This window comes from Pleurodeles waltl, chromosome 8, assembly GCF_031143425.1.
Source record: "Pleurodeles waltl isolate 20211129_DDA chromosome 8, aPleWal1.hap1.20221129, whole genome shotgun sequence".
In the NCBI taxonomy this organism is placed as follows: Eukaryota; Metazoa; Chordata; class Amphibia; order Caudata; family Salamandridae; genus Pleurodeles; species Pleurodeles waltl.
This window is the reverse complement of record NC_090447.1, coordinates 1,249,257,736-1,249,280,422: the sequence shown is the minus strand read 5'-3', so window position 1 is coordinate 1,249,280,422 and position 22,687 is coordinate 1,249,257,736. Positions and strand designations below refer to the sequence as shown.

The following is a 22,687-nucleotide window of genomic DNA, read 5'->3' as shown; positions in this document are numbered from 1 at the left end:
CCAAAAAAAAAATCCCCGGTGCCTAGTGGTTTCTGCCCCCCTTGGGGGCAGATTGACCTACAATCGGCCAATCTGCCCCCAAGGGGGGCAGAAATGGTCTAAATACAATTTGCCCCCCAGGGGAGCGACCCTTGCCTAATGGGTCGCTCCCCATCTCTACAAAAACAAACAAACAAACAAAAAAAAACCACAAAAAAAACAATTTGCCCTGGCGCCTAGAGGTTTCTGCCCCCCCCTGGGGGCAGATCGGCCTAATACCAATAGGCCGATCTGCCCCCAGGGGGGGCAGAAATGGCCTAAAATAAATTTGACCCCCCACCCCCCCCCCCAGGGAGCGACCCTTGCCTGCAAGGTCGCTCCCCTTGCGTGACTGCGCAAAAAAAAGATCCCTGGTGCCTAGTGGTTTCTGCCCCCCTTGGGGGCAGGTTGACCTACAATCGGCCAATCTGCCCCCAAGGGGGGCAGAAATGGTCTAAATACAATTTGCCCCCCAGGGGAGCGACCCTTGCCTAATGCGTCGCTCCCCATCTCTAAAAAAACAAACAAACCCAAAAAAAAAACGCACAAAAAAAAATGTGCCCTGGCGCCTAAAGGTTTCTGCCCCCCCCCCCGGGGGCAGATCGGCCTAATACCAATAGGCCGATCTGCCCCCAGGGGGGCAGAAATGGCCTAAAATAAATTTGCCCCCCCACCCCCCCCGGGGAGTGACCCTTGCCTGCAAGGTCGCTCCCCTTGCGTGACGGCGCAAAAAAAAGATCCCTGGTGCCTAGTGGTTTCGGCAGATTGACCTACAATCGGCCAATCTGCCCCCAAAGGGGGCAGAAATGGTCTAAATACAATTTGCCCCCCAGGGGAGCGACCCTTGCCTAATGAGTCGCTCCCCATCTCTAAAAAAACAAACAAACAAAAAAAAAAAAAACACAAAAAAACTATTTGCCCAGGCGCCTAGAGGTTTCTGCCCCCCCCTGTGGGCAGATCGGCCTAATACCAATAGGCCGATCTGCCCCCAGGGGGGGCAGAAATGGCCTAAAAAAAATTTGCCCCCCTCACCCCCCCGGGGAGCGACCCTTGCCTACAAGGTCGCTCCCCTTGCGTGACGGCGCAAAAAAAAGATCCCTGGTGCCTAGTGGTTTCTGCCCCCCTTGGGGGCAGATTGACCTACAATCGGCCAATCTGCCCCCAAGGGGAAGGGATTCCCCTGTCAGCCCTGACCTAGGGGGGTGGGGGGGCGGCCCTCGGGAGGAGCGCTAGCGCTTCTCCCGAGGGCAGCATTCAGGACGTAATGGTTACGTCCATGGCGCCACATGGGCGCTGCCATGGACGTAACCATTACGTCCGTGGCGGGGAAGGGGTTAAACACCAATTCCCTACTCAGATGTTTTTCTGGCTTTTCAGCGCAGAATGTTTGAAATGTAAACGAATGACCTGTGCACCTGAGCCACCAGGGTTAGCAATCATGAAACCAGAGTATTTCACGGGTGGCTAAATGCCAAGCCATGCATCCAACATGCCAAAAGTAACCAACATTTACACCAGTCCGCAAAGGCCTGCAGTCAAGCCAAAAACACAAACTAAACAAACTGCCGTAAGCCAACCCCCACTATGCACAATCTTCGACTGTATGTAGTGTGGGTTGGGTCCAGGGCTTGGCTTGTAGAAGGCATTTGGTGCAAGGGCTTGGTCTTTGCATGTGGTTAGACACGTGCTAAAGTGTGTGTGTGTTTTTTTTTTTTAATATCACCCTAAAACTACTGGGTTAGAAGTGATTCAACAGTTGAACACAAAATGGTGAACAATTTAGGCACCCAAAATGGCCGCTCTTGTGACTCTTAAATGTTCAGTGATGAGGCATGTGCTGATTATGGTGTCTTTTCATGGTGGTATGTACGTTTTTTACGTCTCTGGGATTTCCCTTAGCACTCTGGCAGTCGGGTACCTGTGAGGATGATCCCCTGGCTCTGAAAATATTTTTTGCACAGTACAAACCTCTAGAGTCAGGGCTGACGCTAAAATTTCAAGATGGCAGGAAAAAATTTCAGAGCCCTTATTCAGCCAACCACACTTTAACAATTTGCCAGATGGGAATCATAACTCGTGAGTTAAAACTTCAGAGCTATACTAAAGTGTTAATCCTTTAAAGCCCGGCCTGCAACTTTTAAAATGCTAGTATCTCAAAAAACACATTACTGATTTCCAACAATCCAATAAAAACAAATTCCAAGTAAACTTTTACTTGCGTGACTAATTTGGTGTAACTACGTTCAGCTGTTCGGGATATAGTTGCGAGCAAAATTTCCTATAGAAGCTTAAATGGGAAATGGCTTACTTTTTTTTTTTTTTTTTTACCCTTTCACCTACCTTAACCTTTTCCCCAATACAGATTTCCGCAAGAAGTGGCAAACTTGACATCAGCTGACTGACCTGGTTACCTGCCAAATTTAGTGCAAATCTGTCCACGGGGTCAATCGTTGTGGGAAAATAACAATTTTTCAATAGAATGTGCATCTAAGCAATTGTGACAAAGATACTGTGGAATGCAGATGTGAATAGTATGAAATAAGTTACTTACTTACCTGTAACTGTAGTTCTCCAGTATTGAAAACGTTCATAGATTCCCAGTGCAATACAAAAAAACATGCTCAATTGCATATAAGGCTCTAAAAGCACTAGGCCTCTAACTTTAGAAACATATCACAGTCGTTTTGTAAAAAAGTACCAAACTTAAAAGATAACCAATCAGCTCACACCACCCTCTAGAACCCTCCTGTGAGGAGCTGACTTCCTTCAGATTTTCCAAGCACAAGTGTAGCAATACAGCTAGTACTGAGGGAATGAAGGTAAGCCCCCCCAGGGGAGGTGGGTGGGTGACATGTGAATCTATGAAAGTTTCCAACACTGGAGAACTACAGTTACAGGTAAATAACGTATTTCTTACTCCATTATTGGAACTTTCATAGATTGACATGCTTGAATCAGAATAGAAAGCAGTGAACAAAACATTTTCGACATGCATATATTAACATAGCACTCTGAAATGCGAACGGGCAAGACGATATGCACATAAACTTTCTTTATGATCTACAGACTGAGGAGTAGAAAATAATTACTTTTAAAGAAAATGTGAGATAATACAGAATAAGCAGATGGAGGGAAAGGAAACATTTAGCTCTCCTTCATTGGAACAGGTTTCTAAGGACTGCCTGCCCGACAGCTGCATCCCAAAGAGACTCTGTGTTCAAGAAGTAGTGGTGCATGAAGGTGTCGCAGCACAACAAATGTCTTGAATCGACACACCTGCCAACAGTGTATAGGGCGTAGATATAGCTCTGGTAGAGTGCGCTCTCACCTTTGTTTGCAATGGTCTACCAGCCCTTTGATGGCAGAAGATGATTGCGTCCTTAATCCATCGGGAGATAGTCTGTTTCGTCACTGAGTGTCCTTTCCATGCGGCACTGAAAGCTATGAATAACTGATTGGACTTTCCGAATGACTTTGTTCTGACCAGATAGAATTTTATGCACCTCTTAAGATCGAGTGAATGCAGGGTCCTCTCTGCATTCGTCTGAGGGTTCGGGAAAAAGGATTTTACCACCACTGGTTCATTGATATGGAATTCTGAAGGCACCTTGGGAATGAATTTGGGATTGGTGCGTAGAATCACTATCTTTTTTAAATTGCAAAAAAGGTTTTTGTATTATGAAAGCTTGGATTTCACTAACTCTTCATGCCAAAGTGAGGGCGAGAAGGAGAGCCACCTTCCAAGTGAGGTACTTGATGTCTGCCCTGTGGATAGACTCAAAGGGCTCCTTCATGAGCTGGCCAAGGACGATATTAAGATGCCATGCTGGAGGTGGATGTTTTACTGGAGGAAAGGATCTGAAGGGACCGTTTAAGAATTGCTTGACTAATCTTAGAGAACATAGGGACAGTTAACCTGTCTTCCTTCTGTATCGGAAAATATCTCCCAAATGGACTCTAACTGACGAATGGGCAAGACCAGACCGTGCCAGCTGCAAGAACTACGGCAACACTGCCTCTGTAGCAGAGAAGAGAGGATGCACATTATGGGTTCCACACCACAAACAAAATTGCTTCCACTTTAGGAGGTATGACTTAATGGTGATAGCCGCCCATGCCTTAGCTACCACTTCCCTGCACTCAGCTGGTAGGTCTAAATGGCCGAATTCTTTCAATTCGGGAGCCATGCCCACAAATTCAGACACTTGGGATCCGGGTGCCTTACTTGTCCCCAGTTGATGGCAAGCAGATCTGGAATTGGTCTGATCCTGATGGGTGGACGAGCAGACAGGAGAAGTAACTCTGTGTGCCATGGTTGACGCGGCCACGCAGTAGCAATTAGGATCATCTGGCAGGGTTCCGACTTCATCTTCCTGATCACCCTTATGAGGCATAGGGATCAGAGGAAAGGCACATGCATAGATTCCTGACCATGCGATCGAAAATGCATCCCCCCATGATCCCTGTTTGTGATGCCAACTTGCATAATGTTGGCATTTGGTGTTCTGGGAGGATGCAAATAGATCCAGATTCGGTTTTCCCCACTGGTCGAATATTCCATCTAATGTCTGCTGGTCTAATTCCCACTCCCTGCTCAACAAATCCGTGATAGTACTCTGTAGGCCTGCGACATGTTTCGCTCTTATGTGGACTGAGTGGTGAATGCACCATTTCCAGATGGTCTGCGCCTCTCAAGAGAGCAGTTGGGAACACGTTCCTCCTTGCTTGTTGAGGTAGTGCATTGTGGTGGTATTGTACGTTCTGACAAGCACTGTTGACCCGCGAATCCTCGGAAGGAAAGCTTGCAAGGCATAATAGACCGCTTTAGGAGGTTTATGTGAAAAAGATGGTGAGATGGGGGCCATTTGCCGCTGACCCGAAGGTCTTGCAGGCATGCACCCCATCCGGCGAGTGATGCGTCCGTCGTCACGATCATTGGAGGAATCTGTGGCAAGAACGTGAGACCTTTTGAAATGTTTTGGGGAATTGTCCACCAATTGAGAGAATGTGCGGTGTTATGAGGACTGTGTCCTTGAAGGATCCTTGCGCCTGCGACTAATGTTTGTCCAGCTCCTCTTGAATGGGACGCATGCGCAGCTGACAGTAGGGAATGAAGTTTATGCATGACGACATCATGCCCAGTAAGGACTTGTACTGACGAACTGAAAGACACCTTTTTCTTTGGAATCGCTTCACTATGGAGATTAACTTGGCTTGTCTGTCCAGCGTTGGATAGGCTTTGGCCTGATGCGTATCTAATATAGCCCCTAGGAAGGCTAACCGAGTCGAAGGTTGAAGGGAGGATTTTCCATGTTTAGAGCAAGGCCTAAGTCTCAGAAAAGGCGCAGAGTTGCGCTGACTGACTTTAGTGCTGACTGGACATCTGGAGCTTTCACTAACCAGTCATCTACATAAGGAAAAACCTGGTGCTTCTTTCTTCTTAGGTAGGCTGCATTTGGTGAAGATTTGCGGCGCTGAACGAAGTCCGAAGGGGAGATCTTGAACTGGAAGTGTTTGCCACCGACCACAAAACTCATGTACGTCCTGTGCAGTGGATGAATGGAAATATGAAGCACGCATCTTAAAGATCTAGAGACGCCATACAGTCTGCTCTGTTTAGAAGCTGGAGGACTACTTGCAGGCTGACCTTCCGAAATGTTTGTTTCTTGAGGTACTTGTTCAACTCCCGCAAGTCCAGGATTGGCCTCCATAAGCAAGATTTCTTACAAATGAGAAAGAAACAGGAGTAGAAACCCTACCCTCTCTGGGAATATGTAACGGGCCTCTATGGCCCCTTTATTTAGCATGGGCGCTAACTCTAAGCGGAGCAGACGAAGATGTTTTTATCGGGACTGGGATGGAGGCATTAATGGAGGAATCTGAAAGAATTCCAACAGGTGCCCAAATCGAATTACATCCAGCACCCTCTTGTCATTCGTTATTTGCCGCCAGTGTTGGAAATGATTTTTTAAGATCCCATGGAAAATTGTAGGAGAGGAGTGAGGAGGAACTGATGGTAGGCAGTCATTGACTACGTGCAGACTGTTTAGATTGCCACCCTGACTTGGTCTTGTGGTAGAGCCTGGAGTAAGCCGCGGGAGGCGGTTGCCTCGGTTGATATTGTGGCCTAGAAGGTTGGAATGTGGAGGAGTAGGATGGATACTTATAGTGCTGGTATCCTTCACGAAAAGAAGGCTGACCTCTGCCTCCTCGAAAGGGCACTTTTCTATACTGTAGAGTGCCCAATGATCTTGCCGTCTCCGTATAAGACTTTATAGTCTGAAGAGCGTCGTCAACATGCTTCCCAAAAAGCACCTCCCCATGATAGGGAAGATCCAAAATCTTTGTCTGCACCTCGGGGCGAAAGTTAGTGGCTTTGAGCCAACCCTGACGCTTCAAGACAGCTGATCCAGCAAGTAGTCTAAAGCCCATGGCTGCAATATGAAGCGCATAATCAATGATCTCTGCTGAAGATCGTTCGCCTTCCATGAGCACCGTTTTTGCTTCTGATTTGGCACTCTTCGAAAGCTCTTCTAAGGATTGGGACATGTCTGACCAGAGCTGCTGATCATATCTACCAAGCAGAGCAAGGGAATTGGCCGCCCTTTCCACAATAGCAGACACTGAGGAAAAACGCTTGCCGATGTTATCTAAGCGTCTCCCCTCTTTATCTGGGGGTGTTGTCAACAGTGTGGAGGGGTTTCTAGCGTCATTGGGCAGCTTGTGAAATTACAGAGTCTGGTTTCAGATGGCCTGAGAGGCAAGCAGGAGCATCATCAGTGGGCTTATATTTTCTGTCCAGCCTCGGCAGCACCGCAGGGACCGTTGCCCGATTCTGCATGATCTTCAAGCCCTGGCTCCACACATCATCTATTACTGGTATAGCCCTGACCGTTTTTCTGTGGGGCTCTTTAAAATCGTAAAGGAAGCAATCCTGCTGAGTTGCAGGCATAGGAAGATCAAACCGTGTGGCTGCTTGCTCAAGTAAGTTATGAAAGCCACTGATGTCATCAGGTGAAGACTCCACAACAGGTGTCGTAGGAGATACAGGCGCTGGTATGATATAATCATCCCACTCATCAATTCCCAGTCTGTATTTCTCCTTCCTCCGCATTCTCATCAGAAGAAACTTGCTGCATTGGTGTAGAAAGTGTAGAATGTTGTGTCCTTGGTGGAGGTGTATGATGTGGTTGTTGCAACTGGGGAGTTGGTGGCATAGCTGAAAGTATTGGTTGTTGCACAGATGAAGGCTTTCATGGAAAACGTTCTTTAAAATCTGCCAACATTGCTTGCAAGTCTGAAACCAATCCGGGGGGAAGACCTACCAGCCCCGGCTGTTGCTGCTCATATTAACTTTGGTCATAGTATGAACCATCGTCATCTGAATATTCCTGGCATTTAACCCGTAGCTGGGAAGTGCTACTGGCCACTCCAAAAATGCCATCTTCCTCCGAGTGATCCTCATCTAACAGATGTGAAGGTAAAAGACTGGAAACCTTGCTAGGAGATGTTAGTGAGGGCATCAAATGGTACTTCTTTAGCCTTCTTTGCGCAGATTTGTTCGTCGACGAGAACAGAAGCAAGGCACATGGTCTCTGTACTTTTGCTATAACCTTCATCGTTGACAAGAGGTGAGATGCCGGCGACGGTGTTGACGGAATGATCGTCAATGGAGGTACCGTCGACGGATCGGCCGTCGTCGACAGTGGAAGCATCAACAGTTGAGACGTCGTCGATGGTTGGAGTGTCGTCGACGATACCGTCGACAGTTGTTGTTCCGTCGACGGAAGTGTCAACGGTATCAGTGCTGACGAGGTAGGTCTCATTGAAGAAGAGTGTTGCGACGGCAAAGAGATAGGGTGTGCCATCGACGAGGATGAGCAGACTGTCGACGAAGAGCAGGTTGCTGCCACTGACCTAGACATTGTGACGATGGTGGATGTCGTCGTTAAGGCATGAGCTGTCAATGGTGCTACAGTCGATGATGATCCCATCGACAGTGCAGAAATTGGCTTCCTGAAGGTATGTTTTACCATGACTGGTGGTGTTGATGGCTCAGAGACAGGCTTCTTTTTTTATTTTAAATCTGAAGCTTTAGATTTCATCCTCTTTGAAGGGCCATGAATTGTTGAGGAAACTTCAGCAGATTTTTTTTTAAAGCTTTGCTGGGTGGTTCTTCTGAAAAAACTTCAGCTTGTCAATTCACATGTGCTTTTATCACAGACACAGAAGAAAAGGGAATGTCCTCATCAGAAACTGGATTGTCTCTGCATTCCAGTTTTTGTAGCCAAAGTAGAAGGCGATCTTCTTTGTTTGTTAGTGTTTTAGTAGAAAAGGTCCTACATACCTTACAGTCTCTAGGCTTATGGCTAGGGTAGAGATAATATATGCAGTCCTTATGCTGGTAATCCACATGCAGTCTTTTCTTCATGCAGGTAGCACAGGCTCTAAAAAGCCCTTTCTTAGGTGTTAGTGACATGGTAGTGAGGTTGACCCACCTTGAATAACTCCTGAAGAGAAATAATCCAAATCTCCTCAGAAAGGATTTGTGAGTGAAAAACTAAGCAGAGCTCAAGGGAAACTCCTTAACATGACGTGCAGTGGAAAATCTGAGGGAAGTCAGCTCCTCACAGGAGGGTTCTATAGAGGGTGGTGTGAGCTGATTGGTTGTCGTTTAAGTTTGGTCCTTTTTTACAAAACGACTGATGTGTTTCTAAATTAGAGTCCTAGTGCTTTTAGAGCTTTATAAGCAATTGAGCATGTTTTTTTGTATTGCACCGGGAACTCCCATCTCGAAGATGGGGAATGATTCATGCATGTGAATCTATGAAAGTTCCAATACTGGAGTTAAAAAAAATGCAATTTATACTTAATGTTCAGTGTGCGAAGGAGCCATGATGGAGTCCCCCCCATCCCCCACCCTACAATGGTAGTAAATGGCATATTCCACTCGGCGGATCAGCAGGTATGGATTATGCCATGCTGTTTTTCCAGATTAAGGGGCGATTACGAGTTTGGCAGACACGCTTGGGTCTGCCAAACTCGTGGGGAAGATGCTACTGCCACAGCCCCAGTGGTCAAACCGCGAGACTCTTAATCAGACCCCAAGTATGTTAACCAGAATATAATTTTAAACCGCTGCAGTGTGATAAAAATCACTATACCTAGGCTATGTGACTATGATCTCAGTTATTTTCTTCAGTAAAATGAATCTTAATGGCACAGGAGTTGGCTAATCCCATTGTTATAGGAATTATAATTCAACCATGATGGCTTTCAAATTAAACGATATTTGATTTTCTTGGAGGATGCTGAGAATCAGCAATGCACTGAAAACTAAATTGTGCCTAAATGATTAGATCTACAACAGATGACCTATTTGTATTCTTCCTCGTTCTCTATGTGTTGACAATTTCTAAATGTAGTAGAGACAGATCTGTTATTGCTCGACATTTGTAAAAACAATACATGACAATGAAAAAAATACAGTGCTTATATGAGAAACCCAAGAGCCATTCTTTAGGAACAACAGTTAAGCATTCCACTCATTTATCACTGCATTTTCAGTATACTGGGATGTTTTATGTTGATATTGCAGGAACAGTAATTGCTGATCAACATTAATGCTGGGAAAGGGTGGTTTTATTTTATCGTTCGACAAACAGCAACAAAAATTCAAGTAGAAAAATGAAAGAAACTAATCAGGTATGTACCTTTAAGGTGTAGTAGTCCTGTGGTCAGAGAGGTGAAGGGGGGCTGCTATTGAGAATTGTTGTTTGTCCTCTATATAGCGGAGATTGTGTTTTCAGAAGATCACTGCATCTGCTGGCCCCTGCATCTGCTGTATTAGCAATCTCCTGATCAGGGCCTGGGGTTCTACAGTGATTTCCCGCGTGGTCGCCAGATTGCGGAGGGGGTTCTTCAGGACCTCAACTTTGCAGCTTTTCTAATCTGCTGGATTCAGATGAGGAAAGGGCCCTCAATGGTGAGATGTTACTTCGCTGGATAGCTGAGGGCATTCCAAATTTTCTCAGGTCTGCAGCTCAAATAAGAGAAAGGGGACCGGGACTAGTCAGAATTGCCCAGAATATCATTTCTAGACGAATGGACTACCTGAACAAAAATAAACTAAAAATAATTAATCCTGCAATAAAAATTACTGGTAGGTCTGCAAACCCATATATAAATATTCCAATCCTAAAATTAGCACCTCACAAAAATACGCACTGAAAAAGCATTATTGTTATGACACATCAGAGTGTGGCTTATGTTCTCAAATTAGACCACATACAACCACAGTTGTGTTCTGTTTCTATAGTCTGGTCTAACATTCTCAAGGTATACAAAACCTTTCAAATAAAGAGGATGGCAGACAATTCACATCAACAATGTATAGTATTAGTTCAGATTTACTAACATGAACAAAAAAACCTAACCAGAAAAAAAAAACTACAAAAATACAGTGTCATGCAAAATATACCAAGGATCAGAAAAAACTGCCTGTATTTTTTTAACTGAATTCGTCATTTGGTTATTTGATTCGTTGCTGGAACAAATAAAAGGGACTATACATATGCATTTTCAATGGTAAATATGCCATTGCACTAGACAATGGGCACAATCGGCAGTTGCATCCAATGAGGTACTTCGCTACTTTATCCTTAAAAGTAAAAAACAATACAGCCAGCAGACACTAAAAAATAAAGAACTTGCAGCACCTTGATTGAATACTCACAAGAAAGTGGAGGAATATTAGTCAGCGTATGAGATGGGAAATGGTTTGCTTACATAATGCTGACAAACAAGTCTAAGGAAGGCCCTCAAAAGAGAACCTTTAACTGACTCCGGGATCCTTTCATTGCACCGTACATTGTGGAGAGTTGAGGACTCAGGGGGTATTCACTGTACAAAAAGAATGATGGCTGGTCGATTTGTAATAGTCTAGCGTGTTTCTGTGCTTGCTGACTAATGGTTAGCTTGCAGACATTGCTCAGAAAGGGCGCAAAATCAATCTGGATTTCATTTCTCTGGCTTCTGGCTGTTTCTACAATAATAATTAGTATGTGCAGGATCGGACCCTTGCAAAAATAATTTCCAATAGCAGCCACTTGCAATTTTGAGTTTCCTGAATCCAAGCCATGATTTTATGATAATCATCTTTCTCTAGGCTCCTTAAATGGCCTGAGTAGCTGTCTACAAAGACTGGCTCAGATACACCTCCTTATTTACAGATGTAAAGTTTTATCCGGAAATCCCATATTCTTGTTAGGTGCAGCCTGGTTTTGTTGAGCTATTAGAGCACTATGAAACCTATTTTTCTTCTTCAAAAGCATGCTGGATTGCTTTCCATGGTAACAATTCAATCCTTCTTGACCGCTCCACATCAGACAGCCCTCTCTCAAAGGATCAGATCATGTCTACAGTCTAGGAGCTGCAAACTGATCCCTGTGGGGTCTTGGTCATTTTCATGAATCATCCGCTTTGAATTTGAATCTTCGAAGGTACTTCAGAAGTTAAAAGCCTTTTTCCAGCTTCCCTCTCAGTCTTCTCTTTGTTACATTTCTACCACTGTGACGCATACATTGCTGTGTGTTGTATTATGTTTCTAACACGTCTGTGACTGTAATCACTTGGATGGAATCCCAAGTCAAAGTCCACGATGGAGTAAAATGGAGCTTCTAGGAAGGCTTCTGTGGAAACCGTTGGGATCCCAGGTCTTAGAGGATGATCGCCACACGTATATTACACAATCATTATTATAGTAAACTTCTGGCCTCTTGTGATGGGGCTTTAAAGTCAGAAGAAATGGTGCGCCTAGGAAAGGATGCAATTGGCCTCCGGTTGCTAAGATTTGAAAGGCTGGGGGGACATATTTTAGCAATACCCTACAGTTAGCTCACTGCCTCAGCCTGTGAAATAACACATATTATTACATATTATTAAGCAAACAAATTCAGAAAATGCTTTTGGAAAGGGAACGAGGATCTATAATCGACACAGGTCTGTTTTTCCCTTCAAAAGCCTTCCCATAACCATTACTGTCGCCACACAGTACTCATTTACGAGAGTAGGTCTTCGATGAAGCATACCCTTACCAACTAGCCACCAACCGTCTGCCCCACATCATAGCTTCACCTACCCTTCAGCTCAATTAGTGACGTTAAAAAGCAAGAAAAAACACTCTAGCCATTCCCAAAGGACAAGAGTTAAGAATTCCACCCATATGTCACTGGATTCTCAATATACTGGTGTGTTTTCATGTAGATGTTGCAGGCGCTATAAATTGTGATACCCATTAATGTTTGCAGGGGTGCTATTATTTTATCGGTAGACAAACAGCAACAAATAGAAAAATTAAAGTAACCAATCAGGTACACCGTGAGATACCTAAGAACAAGATCAAAGCTCATCTGGTAAGGAAGATTCCAGATCTCTTCATAACCCCCTCTCGATTATCTGTGAGTCCATTGCTACATCTGACAACTCAAACAGTTGGTGCAAGACACTGCAAAGGATGGAGTGCGGAGGGGTGCAATGGTGGGAGTTTAGCTGCGCAATCTAACCTGTCTCCCAACACCGACCACTGTCCTGTCTCAGGACCTAGAGCAGCAGTGCTGGGGGAACCCAGGTGAATTTGGGTGAGGGGGAACCAGAAACCACAACAATGACAAAATACAGGAATGTAGTGGAAACTGCTAGGCTGAAAAAACACAGCTGGCCATATGCACTGACGTGGTTCTTGGCACTCCATACCTTCAGCCTCCATACTATACAGATAATCTGGGATGCCAGTGACTACTCTGTGTACTTGCACTCACATTTTTGTCACTTTCACTGGAGTGATTTTTTTGAACAGACTGTATTTTACTGAGAATGTACATACTGTGCTAATAACAAATAGTGCCATTGGTTTTAATAAAAATATTAACAGGAATACCAGAATACTTTGGACAGAAACCAGAGCTCCAATCCAGCCATTTTAGCATTGAGAATGTATGCAAAAACCCAGCATTTAAACAGACTGCAGAGACAAGTGTGGTCAATGGTTCATACTAGGCAGGGGCTACCAATGCAAAATGCTCCACAAATGGTACTCTGCCTACTGCTAGAGTTAAAACGACTGGGGAACAAAATGTACATAGGAAATTGGAAAAGTGGTGGGGGTTATGAAACAGTGGGAGACCTGCATAAGACCGAAGCTCTGGCATGTATAGATGCAGCTGTAAAAGCTTTATAACGGATGGAGGTACAATTCTAGCAAGTCTACAGTATTGTGTAATTGCATATGATCTAGGCTAGTAAAAACAGCCCAAACCATAAGCAAACTTAGGCCTGTTGTCAGAGGTACTATTAAGTGAGAAAGTATCCTGGTTGAGGCACCTAATGGTGAGTTTTTTCACTGCAATGGTTACAGAATAAGGGTGGATATCCATATGTAATTCGAATTGTGAACTGGGAATAAGTTTGGTGATTTAAGGTGATGTTTTGACACAATGTTGCAGGATATAGAAATGCTCAATATGGTCAGGGCAGAAAAGATTGGAAGTGTATTTGAGTTGTGAGAGACAAGTACAAATTAACATGCAATTCCATGTGTGCCATAAAAGAAGAGGACTGCATCTTTAGTTTATTGAGGGATCTATTACAGGAATTAGGCATTTCATTAATAAGGTATGTGCGTCTACTCCTGTATCTCCCCCAAAGCATGGAACAACCTCCCTAACTACATCAGAGCTTTCTCAACAATTCTTGAGTTCTGCAGGAAGAGGAAGACCTGGCTTTTCAAATAACTTCACCAAGGAGAAACCTGTCTAACCCACCCCCAAGGCGCCTGGGATACCTCCATGGGTAATAAGGGTGCAAAACAAATAGACATATTATAACTAGGGGTTTAAATATACTATGTTATATATGTTAAGAGGATGACAAATACTAGATAGAAGAGGAAAAATTTAATTTCGTGTTCATTTTTGGCTATATATGGAAGTGACAACTTTATAATTAAAGATTAAAGAGGCAGGAGTGAAAGGAAGATTGGAATAATTACCCAACCATGATTATGATCGATATCTGCAATGGATACCCAAGGTTATCTTTCTTCTGGAAACTGTGAAGTAATATATGAGGTACCCAATGATGATATACATATTTGGACTTTAACATATATTCAAGGAAATGGTTGATGAATGTGTTTATTCTTGGTTTAGGATGACATGTTAGAATTCAATAGGTTAACTGTATCATTTAAAGGGCAGGAGTACGAGTGACAGAATCAGTTGGGACATTTAATGGAGACCTGGTAGACACCTTGGACAATAACCACCTACATGAAATAGACCAGTCCCCCTGCGCTATCGCATATATCAATGATGACATAATTGACTACCAAGATACAAAAGAGACACTATCATCCAAATTGCTATTGATGCAGAAATAGCAAACAATGGTAAGTATGATGTCCTAAATCGTGGCAATATTCTTAAACTCATTAATGAACTTCCGGGCACCTCACAAATCATGTCAACAGATATTTAATCAGTATAACTTCTACTACCGCCTGGAGTCCAGCTCACAGAGCCCACAATAGTTATATTTGCCTCGCAACAACTCACAAGTTTGGTGTATTCCAAGAGATTTACCCTTACAAGCTGGGAAATAAAGAGCACACAAATATTAACAAGGCAGACTCCCCCATGAGAAAGATGAGCAAATTGTGTTCAATTCTAAGAAGCGCTGTTAGACCACTAAGAACTCCAAGAACAAAACTCGAAGTTGCAGCAGCACCACAGGAAAGATGAAATTTAGAGCGGAACTTCGCAGCAAACGCCCATCGCTCATGCACAACATATATCAGAGCTGGCTTTCAACTACCCTTGTGATCAATACTGAAAACTGAACTATAAAAACTCAACACTGCCAACAGTTAATGTAAACAACTGAAATATCTGCTCCTGGAATCTGGGGGAAAAGGGGCATGAAACAAAGGTCAACAACAACAGAGATTTAGTGTCTAGGTTTAGGGTAACAATTCCAAATTAAACCCCCATCATCCCCTTTCAAGAGACCTTGGGGCAAACTTCCATTCTATTAGTAGGATTCATAGAATACTGAAATCCTGCAATTAAGATTAAGCAACAAGATCGTTTCGGGTGGGGGTGGGGCAGGGTAGGGTTTGCTATCCTGTTACATCTGTTCCTATTTAAATTTACATATTGATTGGATCCTCATATCAGAGGCCTGTCTACTAACAGTAAAACTTAAAGGATGGACCAGTGATCACGACACTCCACTGATATTTCTAAATCACTAGAACAATTCAAACACAAAAGAAAAAAGATCGGCAGTGAGCAAGTTACATCAAATCATCAGGACTTGAAAGATGAATATAAAGAACTTACATTATTTTAACTGTAGATTTCATTGTAAAATCTGTTTTATACTCAAGAGTAAGAAAATACGCAGCATGAGATGGATATCTACTGGGAGATCCTAGATCAGGTGAACCTCTGAGAAAACAATTAGAAACTAGGCGAAAGGCTGCTAACACTGACTACAACGGTTGGACTCAAGGTATTAAAATTGCATATTCAAAGTAAAGCTCATTTTCACACCAGCAAATGCCTTAATGACATGGGTACATACGGAAAAGCTAAAATAGTTAAAATGGAACTAAATATTTCACTCAGAAATTAAAGATGATTGTGAGCATTGTTAAGTATACCCATTGAAAGTGGAGACAGTTCAACAATACAATTGGTGAGATTCATAGAAAATGCTCTGATGAAGTACCCCATGAGGCAATCCACAAAGTTACTAACTGCATGAAAGGCAAGACAAATGGGCATCCCTTGTAGCAAAATCTACAAAAAAAATATTTTAATAAAAATTTGAGATTAGTATAGAAAAACCCTCAGGACAGAGACCTACTTCCATGCATAGCACAACTAGGGGAATAATAATAATAAAAAAAGTATGGGTAGCCAAAACAACTTTACTATAACAAACACTGAGCCACTCTTCGATGCACCAGGAAAAGCAAGAACTTGAATTGCTTCTGGCAAGTAGTGAATAGAACTAAACAAGAAAAACAAATAATGCAAATAGTATCGAACCAAAATGGGCACGCTTTCCATGCACACACTACTCAGTACACGTAGAGTACCTCAACTCAAAAAGGACAAGTAACTTACCGTTGGTAACTTTTTGTCTGGTAGAGACTATATCTAGCTGCAAATTCCTTACCTGTGAATTCTCCCCAGGAGTCAGACTGGAACCAGAAGATTTTTGTAAGCATTACCCCTGTGCACCGTTAGATGAAGTTGAGAGGCTTGGCGTCGGTCATTGTGCACAAGAGAAAGGACTTTGTGGTTCCTATATCGGCGCCATCCAGGCATGCAGACATCAGTTTCTTTTCACGACTTTCCACACCAGAAGCGCAAAGCCATGGTGTGTCTAAATTAGAGCTCTGAAAGGGATCATCCCTATCCCTAGAAAGCCATTCGCAAAGCGGGGAGGACGGGTGGGTTAGTAAGAACCTGCGGCTAGATATAGTCTCTACCAGAAAAGGCATTACTGAAGGTAAGTAACTTGCCCATCTATTAACGACTTCTAGCAGCAGATTTCTCACCTGTGAATAGATACCCAAGCAATCATCCCCGGAGGAGGGTCTACGAACCAATTTCAAATGAGAAAGTCCTGCAGGACCGAACGGGCAAAGTGCCCATCCCTACAGACTTGACTGTCCAGACAGTAATGTTTGGTAAACATGTGCAGAGATGCCCTCCTTACTGTCTAGCAGATGGCCAGGACCAGAACTCCGTGTGCTAACGCAGTGCTCACAGCTTTAGCTCTGGTGGAATGAGCAAGCAAACCTTCAGGAGGTTGCTTCTTGGACAGTGCGTAGCAGATCTTGATACAGAGCACGACTCAGAGTTGGTTTGCTTCTGCACCACCTGAGCTTTCTTCGCAACCCCATACCCCACAAACAGTTGGTCTTCCAACCGGAACTTACTGGTACAATCAAGGTAGAACACCACCGCTATTTTTGGATCCAGGCAGTGAAGTTTCTCCTCTTCCTTGGAAGGATGTGGGGGTGCGTAACAAAGTAGGCAAGGTGATAGATTGGCCTATGTGAAAAGGTGTGACCACTTTTGGCAGAAAAGAAGCCCTTTTGAGAAGCAACACTTTGTCGAGATATATAAAGATTTAGTGTGGCTTAGATTATAAGGTCTACAGGTTACTTTGCGCGAGGATGTAATTGCCACGGGGAAGGCTGTTTTCAATATGAGAAGCCTGAGGGTATAATTGTGGAGGGGCTTGAATAGAGTGCACATCAAGAAGTCAGAACTAAATTAAGATCCCAGTGGGGCATAATGAATGGAGAGGGGGGGAACATATGGGTAAGACCCTTGAGGAACGTATGTACAATAGGAGAGAAAGATGGTTGATCAGGCAACATCAAGAAAGCAGATATGGCAGATAAACAACCCTTAAGAGTGCCCAAGGCAGAGCCCTGTTGAGCAAGGGAAAGAATGAAAAGTGAAACCTCAGAGATAGGGTCAAGAAGAGGATCAACAGATTTTTCTGCACACCATGCCACACATTTCTTCCAACAGCAGGAGTATGCCCTCTTGGTGATGGGAAGCCTGGCTGCCAAGATGACAGGCTTCGTGAGTGTAGGAAAGTACCATCTTGCCTGGCATGTTACCCCCATATTTCACTGTATGTATGCTGTTTTAGCCCTTGTGTCACTGGGATACTACCAGACAGGACCCCAGTGCTCATATTATGTGCCCTGTATGTGTTCCCTGTGTGGTGCCTAACTGTATCACTGAGGCTCTGCTAACCAGAACCTCAGTGTTTATGCTCTCTCTGCTTTCGAAACTTGTCACTGCAGGCTAGTGACTAAATTTACCAATTCTCATTGGTACACTGGTACACCCATATAATTCCCTTGTATATGGTACTGAGGTACCCAGGGTATTGGGGTTCCAGGAGATCCCTATGGGCTGCAGCATTTCTTTTGCCACCCATAGGGAGCTCAGACAATTCTTACACAGGCCTGCCACTGCAGCCTGCATGAAATAACGTCCACGTTATTTCACAGCTATTTTAAACTGCACATAAGTAACTTATAAGTCACCTATATGTCTAACCTTCACCTGGTGAAGGTTGGGTGCCAAGTTACTTAGTGTGTGGGCACCCTGGCACTAGCCAAGGTGCCCCCACATCGTTCAGGGCAAATTCACCGGACTTTGTGAGTGCGGGGGCACCATTACACGCGTGCACTATACATAGGTCACTACCTATGTATAGCGTCACAATGGTAACTCCGAAAATGGCCATGTAACATGTCTAAGATCATGGAATTGGTATTGGGGTGACAATTCCATGATCCCCCGGGTCGCTAGCACAGAACCCGGGTACTGCCAAACTGCCTTTCCGGGGTTTCCACTGCAGCTGCTGCCAAACCCTCGGACAGGTTTCTGTCCTCCTGGGGTCCAGGCAGGCCTGGCCCAGGAAGGCAGAACAAAGGATTCCTCTGAGAGAGGGTGTTACACCCTCTCCCTTTGGACAAAGGTGTGAAGGGTTGGGGATGAGTAGCCTCCCCCAGCCTCTGGAAATGCTTTGATGGGCGCAGATGGTGCTCATCTCTGCATAAGCCAGTCTACACCGGTTCAGGGATCCCCCAGCCCTGCTTTGGGGCGAAACTGGACAAAGGAAAGGGGAGTGACCACCCACCTGACCAGTACCTCCCTGGGGAGGTGCCCAGAGCTCCTCCAGTGTGTCCCAGACCTCTGCCATCTTGGAAACAGAGGTGTTGGGGGCACTCTGGACTGCTCTGAGTGGCCAGTGCCAGCAGGTGACGTCAGAGACCCCCTCTGATAGGCTCTTACCATTCTTGGTAGCCAAACATCCTTTTCTGGCTATTTAGGGTCTCTGCTTTGGGGAATTCTTCAGATAACGAATGCAAGAGCTCACCAGAGTTCCTCTGCATCTCCCTCTTCGACTTCTACCAAGGATCGACTGCTGACTGCTCCAGGACGCCTGCAAAACTGCAACAAAGTAGCAAGACGACTACCAGCAACATTGTAGCGCCTCATCCTGCCACATTTCTCGACTGTTTCCTGGTGGTGTATGCTCTGGTGGTTGCCTGCCTTCACCCTGCACCAGAAGCCAAGAAGAAATCTCCTGTGGGTTAATGGAATCGTCCCCCTGCTAACGCAGGCACCAAAAGACTGCATCACCGGTCCTCTGGGTCCCCTCTCATCCTGACGAGCGTGGTCCCTGGAACACAGGAACTCTATCCAAGTGACTCTCACAGTCCAGTGACTCTTCAGTCCAAGTTTGGTGGAGGTAAGTCCTTACCTCCCCACGCTAGACTGCAAACCTGTGTACTGCGTGATTTGCAGCTGCTCCGGCTTCTGTGCACTCTTCCAGGATTTCCTTTGTGCACAGCCTAGCCTGGGTACCCAGCACTCCGTCCTGCAGTGCCCAACCCGCTGAGTTGGCCTCTGACGTTGTGGGACCCTCTTTTGTAACTCTGCGTGGACTCTGGTTCACAAATCTTCCAAGTGCCTGTTCAAGTACTTCTGCGGGTGCTGCCTGCTTCTGTGAGGACTCTCTGGATTGCTGAGCGCCCCCTCTGTCTCCTCCTCCAAGGGGTGACATCCTGGTCCTTCCTGGCCTTCAGCAGCCCCCAAAAACCTCTACTGCAACCCTTGCAGCTAGTAAGGTTTGTTTGCGGTATTTCTGCTTGGGAACACTTCTGCAACCTTCATCGCGACGTGGGACATCTTCCATCCAAAGGAGAAGTTCCTAGTCCTCTTCGTTCTTGCAGAATTCCAAGCTTCTTCCATCCGGAGGCAGCTTTCTTGCACCTTCATCCGGGGTTTTCTGGGCTCCTGCCCCCCCCCCGGACACTGTCGCGACTATTGGTCTTGGTCCCCTTGCTTTGCAGGTCCTCAGGTCAAGGAATCTGTTTTCAGTACACTGCTGGTGTTTGTTGTTCTTGCAGAATCCCCCTATCACAACTATAGTGCTCTTTTGGGGTAGAAGGTGTACTTTACTCCTACTTTTCAGGGTCTTGGGGTGGGATATCTTGGACACTCTGACTGTTTTTTTACAGTCCCAGCGACCCTCTACAAGCTCCCATAGGTCTGGGGTCCATTCGTGATTCGCATTCCACTTTTGGAGTATATGGTTTGTGTTGCCCCTAGACCTATGCTTGCCTATTGCAATTCTACACTGTTTGCATTACTTTTCTGATTCTTACTTACCTATTTGTGGTTTGTGTACATATAACTTGTGTATATTACTTACCTTCTTACTGAGGGTACTCACTGAGATAATTGTAGCATATTGTCATAAAAATGAAGTACCTTTATTTTTAGTAACTCTGTGTATTGTGTTTTCTTATGACATTGTGCATATGATGTAAGTGGTATAGTAGTAGCTTTGCATGTCTCCTAGTTCAGCCTAAGCTGCTTTGCCATAGCTACCTTCTATCAGCCTAAGCTGCTAGAAACACCTCTATTCTACTAATAAGGGATACCTGGACCTGGCACAAGGTGTAAGTACCTTTGGTACCCACTACAAGCCAGGCCAGCCTCCTAGAGGGAGGAAGGTCAAAAGCTATCAACTGCTGCCGCTCAATCTTCACGCAAGAAGGCAGAAAGTGGAAAGGTGTGGGTGAAGAAGCCTCCCCTGCTGCTGCGACAGAAGATTCTCCCGAAGGGGCAGTCTGATCAGAGGATCGACGGCCATGCTCAGTTGCTCGGGATACCAGACTCTCCGTGCCCAGTCCAGGGCCAAAAGGATGACTTGGGTCCAGTAGTTCCTGATCTCCTTGAGAACTCTGGGCAGGTGTGGTATGGGCGGAAATGCGTACAGGAGGCCAGAGTTCCACGTGAGACTAAAAGCGTCACAGAATGAGAACAGCCTTGCAAACTCCAACGCACAAAACTGCTTAAATAAAGCATTCTTGGCAGAGTCGAACAGATCTAACCAAGGTTCACCCCACTGATGAAGGAGACCTTGCGCCACCTCTGGATGAAGACTCCATTTGTGAACCTCTAGGCATGTGCGGCTGAGTTTGTCTGCTCTGGCACTCGCAGAGCGCTGCAGGTGTTGAACCATCAGGGATATGCCCTGCTGTTCAAGCCATCTCCAGAGACGCAAGGCCTCTTGACAACGGGTCCACAACCCCGCCCGTCCTGTTTGTTGCAATAGCACATGGTGATGGTGATGTTGATGAACACTTGTACTATCCTTCCCATGATAAGTAGAAAGACTTTCAATGCCATTGAGATCGCCCAAAGCTATAGCAGATTGATGTGGAGTTCGGATTCTGCTGGAGACCAGAGTCCTCTTATCTCCAACTCTCCCAGATGGCCTCCTTATACCAGGAGTGACGTCACTGTCACTACTGTCAGATGTAGTTGGGGAAGGGACAGGTACCTGACTTTGACCCAAATGTTGGTTGTTATGTGTAAAGAAATGGCTCCCTGTTGCAGTTACCCCCCACTTTTTGCCTGATACTGATGCTGACTTGACTGAGAAGTGTGCTGGGACCCTGCTAACCAGGCCCCAACACCTGTGTTCTTTCACCTAAAATGTACCATTGTTTCCACAATTGGCACAACCCTGGCACCTAGGTAAGTCCCTTGTAACTGGTACCCCTGGTACCAAGGGCCCTGATGCCAGGGAAGGTCTCTAAGGGCTGCAGCATGACTTATGCCACCCCAGGGACTCCTCACTCAGCACAGACACACTGCTTGCCAGCTTGTGTGTGCTGGTGGGGAGAAAATGACTAAGTCGACATGGCACTCCCCTCAGGGTGCCATGCCAACCTCACACTGCCTGTGGCATAGGTAAGTCACCCCTCTAGCAGGCCTTACAGCCCTAAGGCAGGGTGCACTATACCACAGGTGAGGGCATAGGTGCATGAGCACTATGCCCCTACAGTGTCTAAGCAAAACCTTAGACATTGTAAGTGCAGGGTAGCCATAAGAGTATATGGCCTGGGAGTCTGTCAAAAACGAACTCCACAGCTCCATAATGGCTACACTGAATACTGGGAAGTTTAGTATCAAACTTCTCAGAATAATAAACCCACACTGATGCCAGTGCTGGATTTATTAAAAAATGCACACAGAGTGCATCTTAGAGATGCACCCTGTATTTTACCCAATTGTTCAGTGCAGGACTGACTGGTCTGTGCCAGCCTGCTGCTGAGAGACAAGTTTCTGACCCCATGCGGTGAGAGCCTTTGTGCTCTCTGAAAACAGAAACAAAGCCTGCTCTGGGTGGAGGTGCTTCACACCTCCCCCCTGCAGGAACTGTAAAACCTAGCAGTGAGCTTCAAAGGCTCAAGCTTCGTGTTACAATGCCCCAGGGCACTCCAGCTAGTGGAGATGCCCGCCCCCTGGACACAGCCCCCACTTTTGGCAGCAAGTCCAGGAGAGATAATGAGAAAAACAAGGAGGAGTCACTGGCCAGTCAGGACAGCCCCTAAGGTGTCCTGAGCTGAAGTGACTCTGACTTTTAGAAATCCTCCATCTTGCAGATGGAGGATTCCCCCAATAGGATTAGGGATGTGCCCCCCCTCCCCTCAGGGAGGAGGCACAAAGAGGGTGTAGCCACCCTAAAGGACAGTAGCCATTGGCTA

General features: G+C 45.4%; 1 protein-coding gene across 5 annotated transcripts in view; it reads right to left on the bottom strand.

The window, feature by feature from the left end:
• Positions 1–22,687, bottom strand: part of LOC138250560 (uncharacterized) — a 454,823-nt gene that overhangs the window by 118,078 nt on the left and 314,058 nt on the right. The window contains exon 7 of one of the 5 annotated variants that reach the window (XR_011194981.1): positions 9,732–10,060. The exons of 2 other annotated variants lie outside the window; for them this stretch is intronic. Coding sequence is in view for 1 of the 3 variants with exons in the window: in XM_069205560.1 (XP_069061661.1) it covers positions 10,128–10,131 (4 nt within the window). In the remaining 2 variants the exon portion in view is untranslated. Of the gene's footprint in view, positions 1–9,731; positions 10,132–22,687 lie in introns of those variants that run through there. 2 more of the 5 variants (XR_011194982.1, XM_069205560.1) reach the window with 2 other exon arrangements.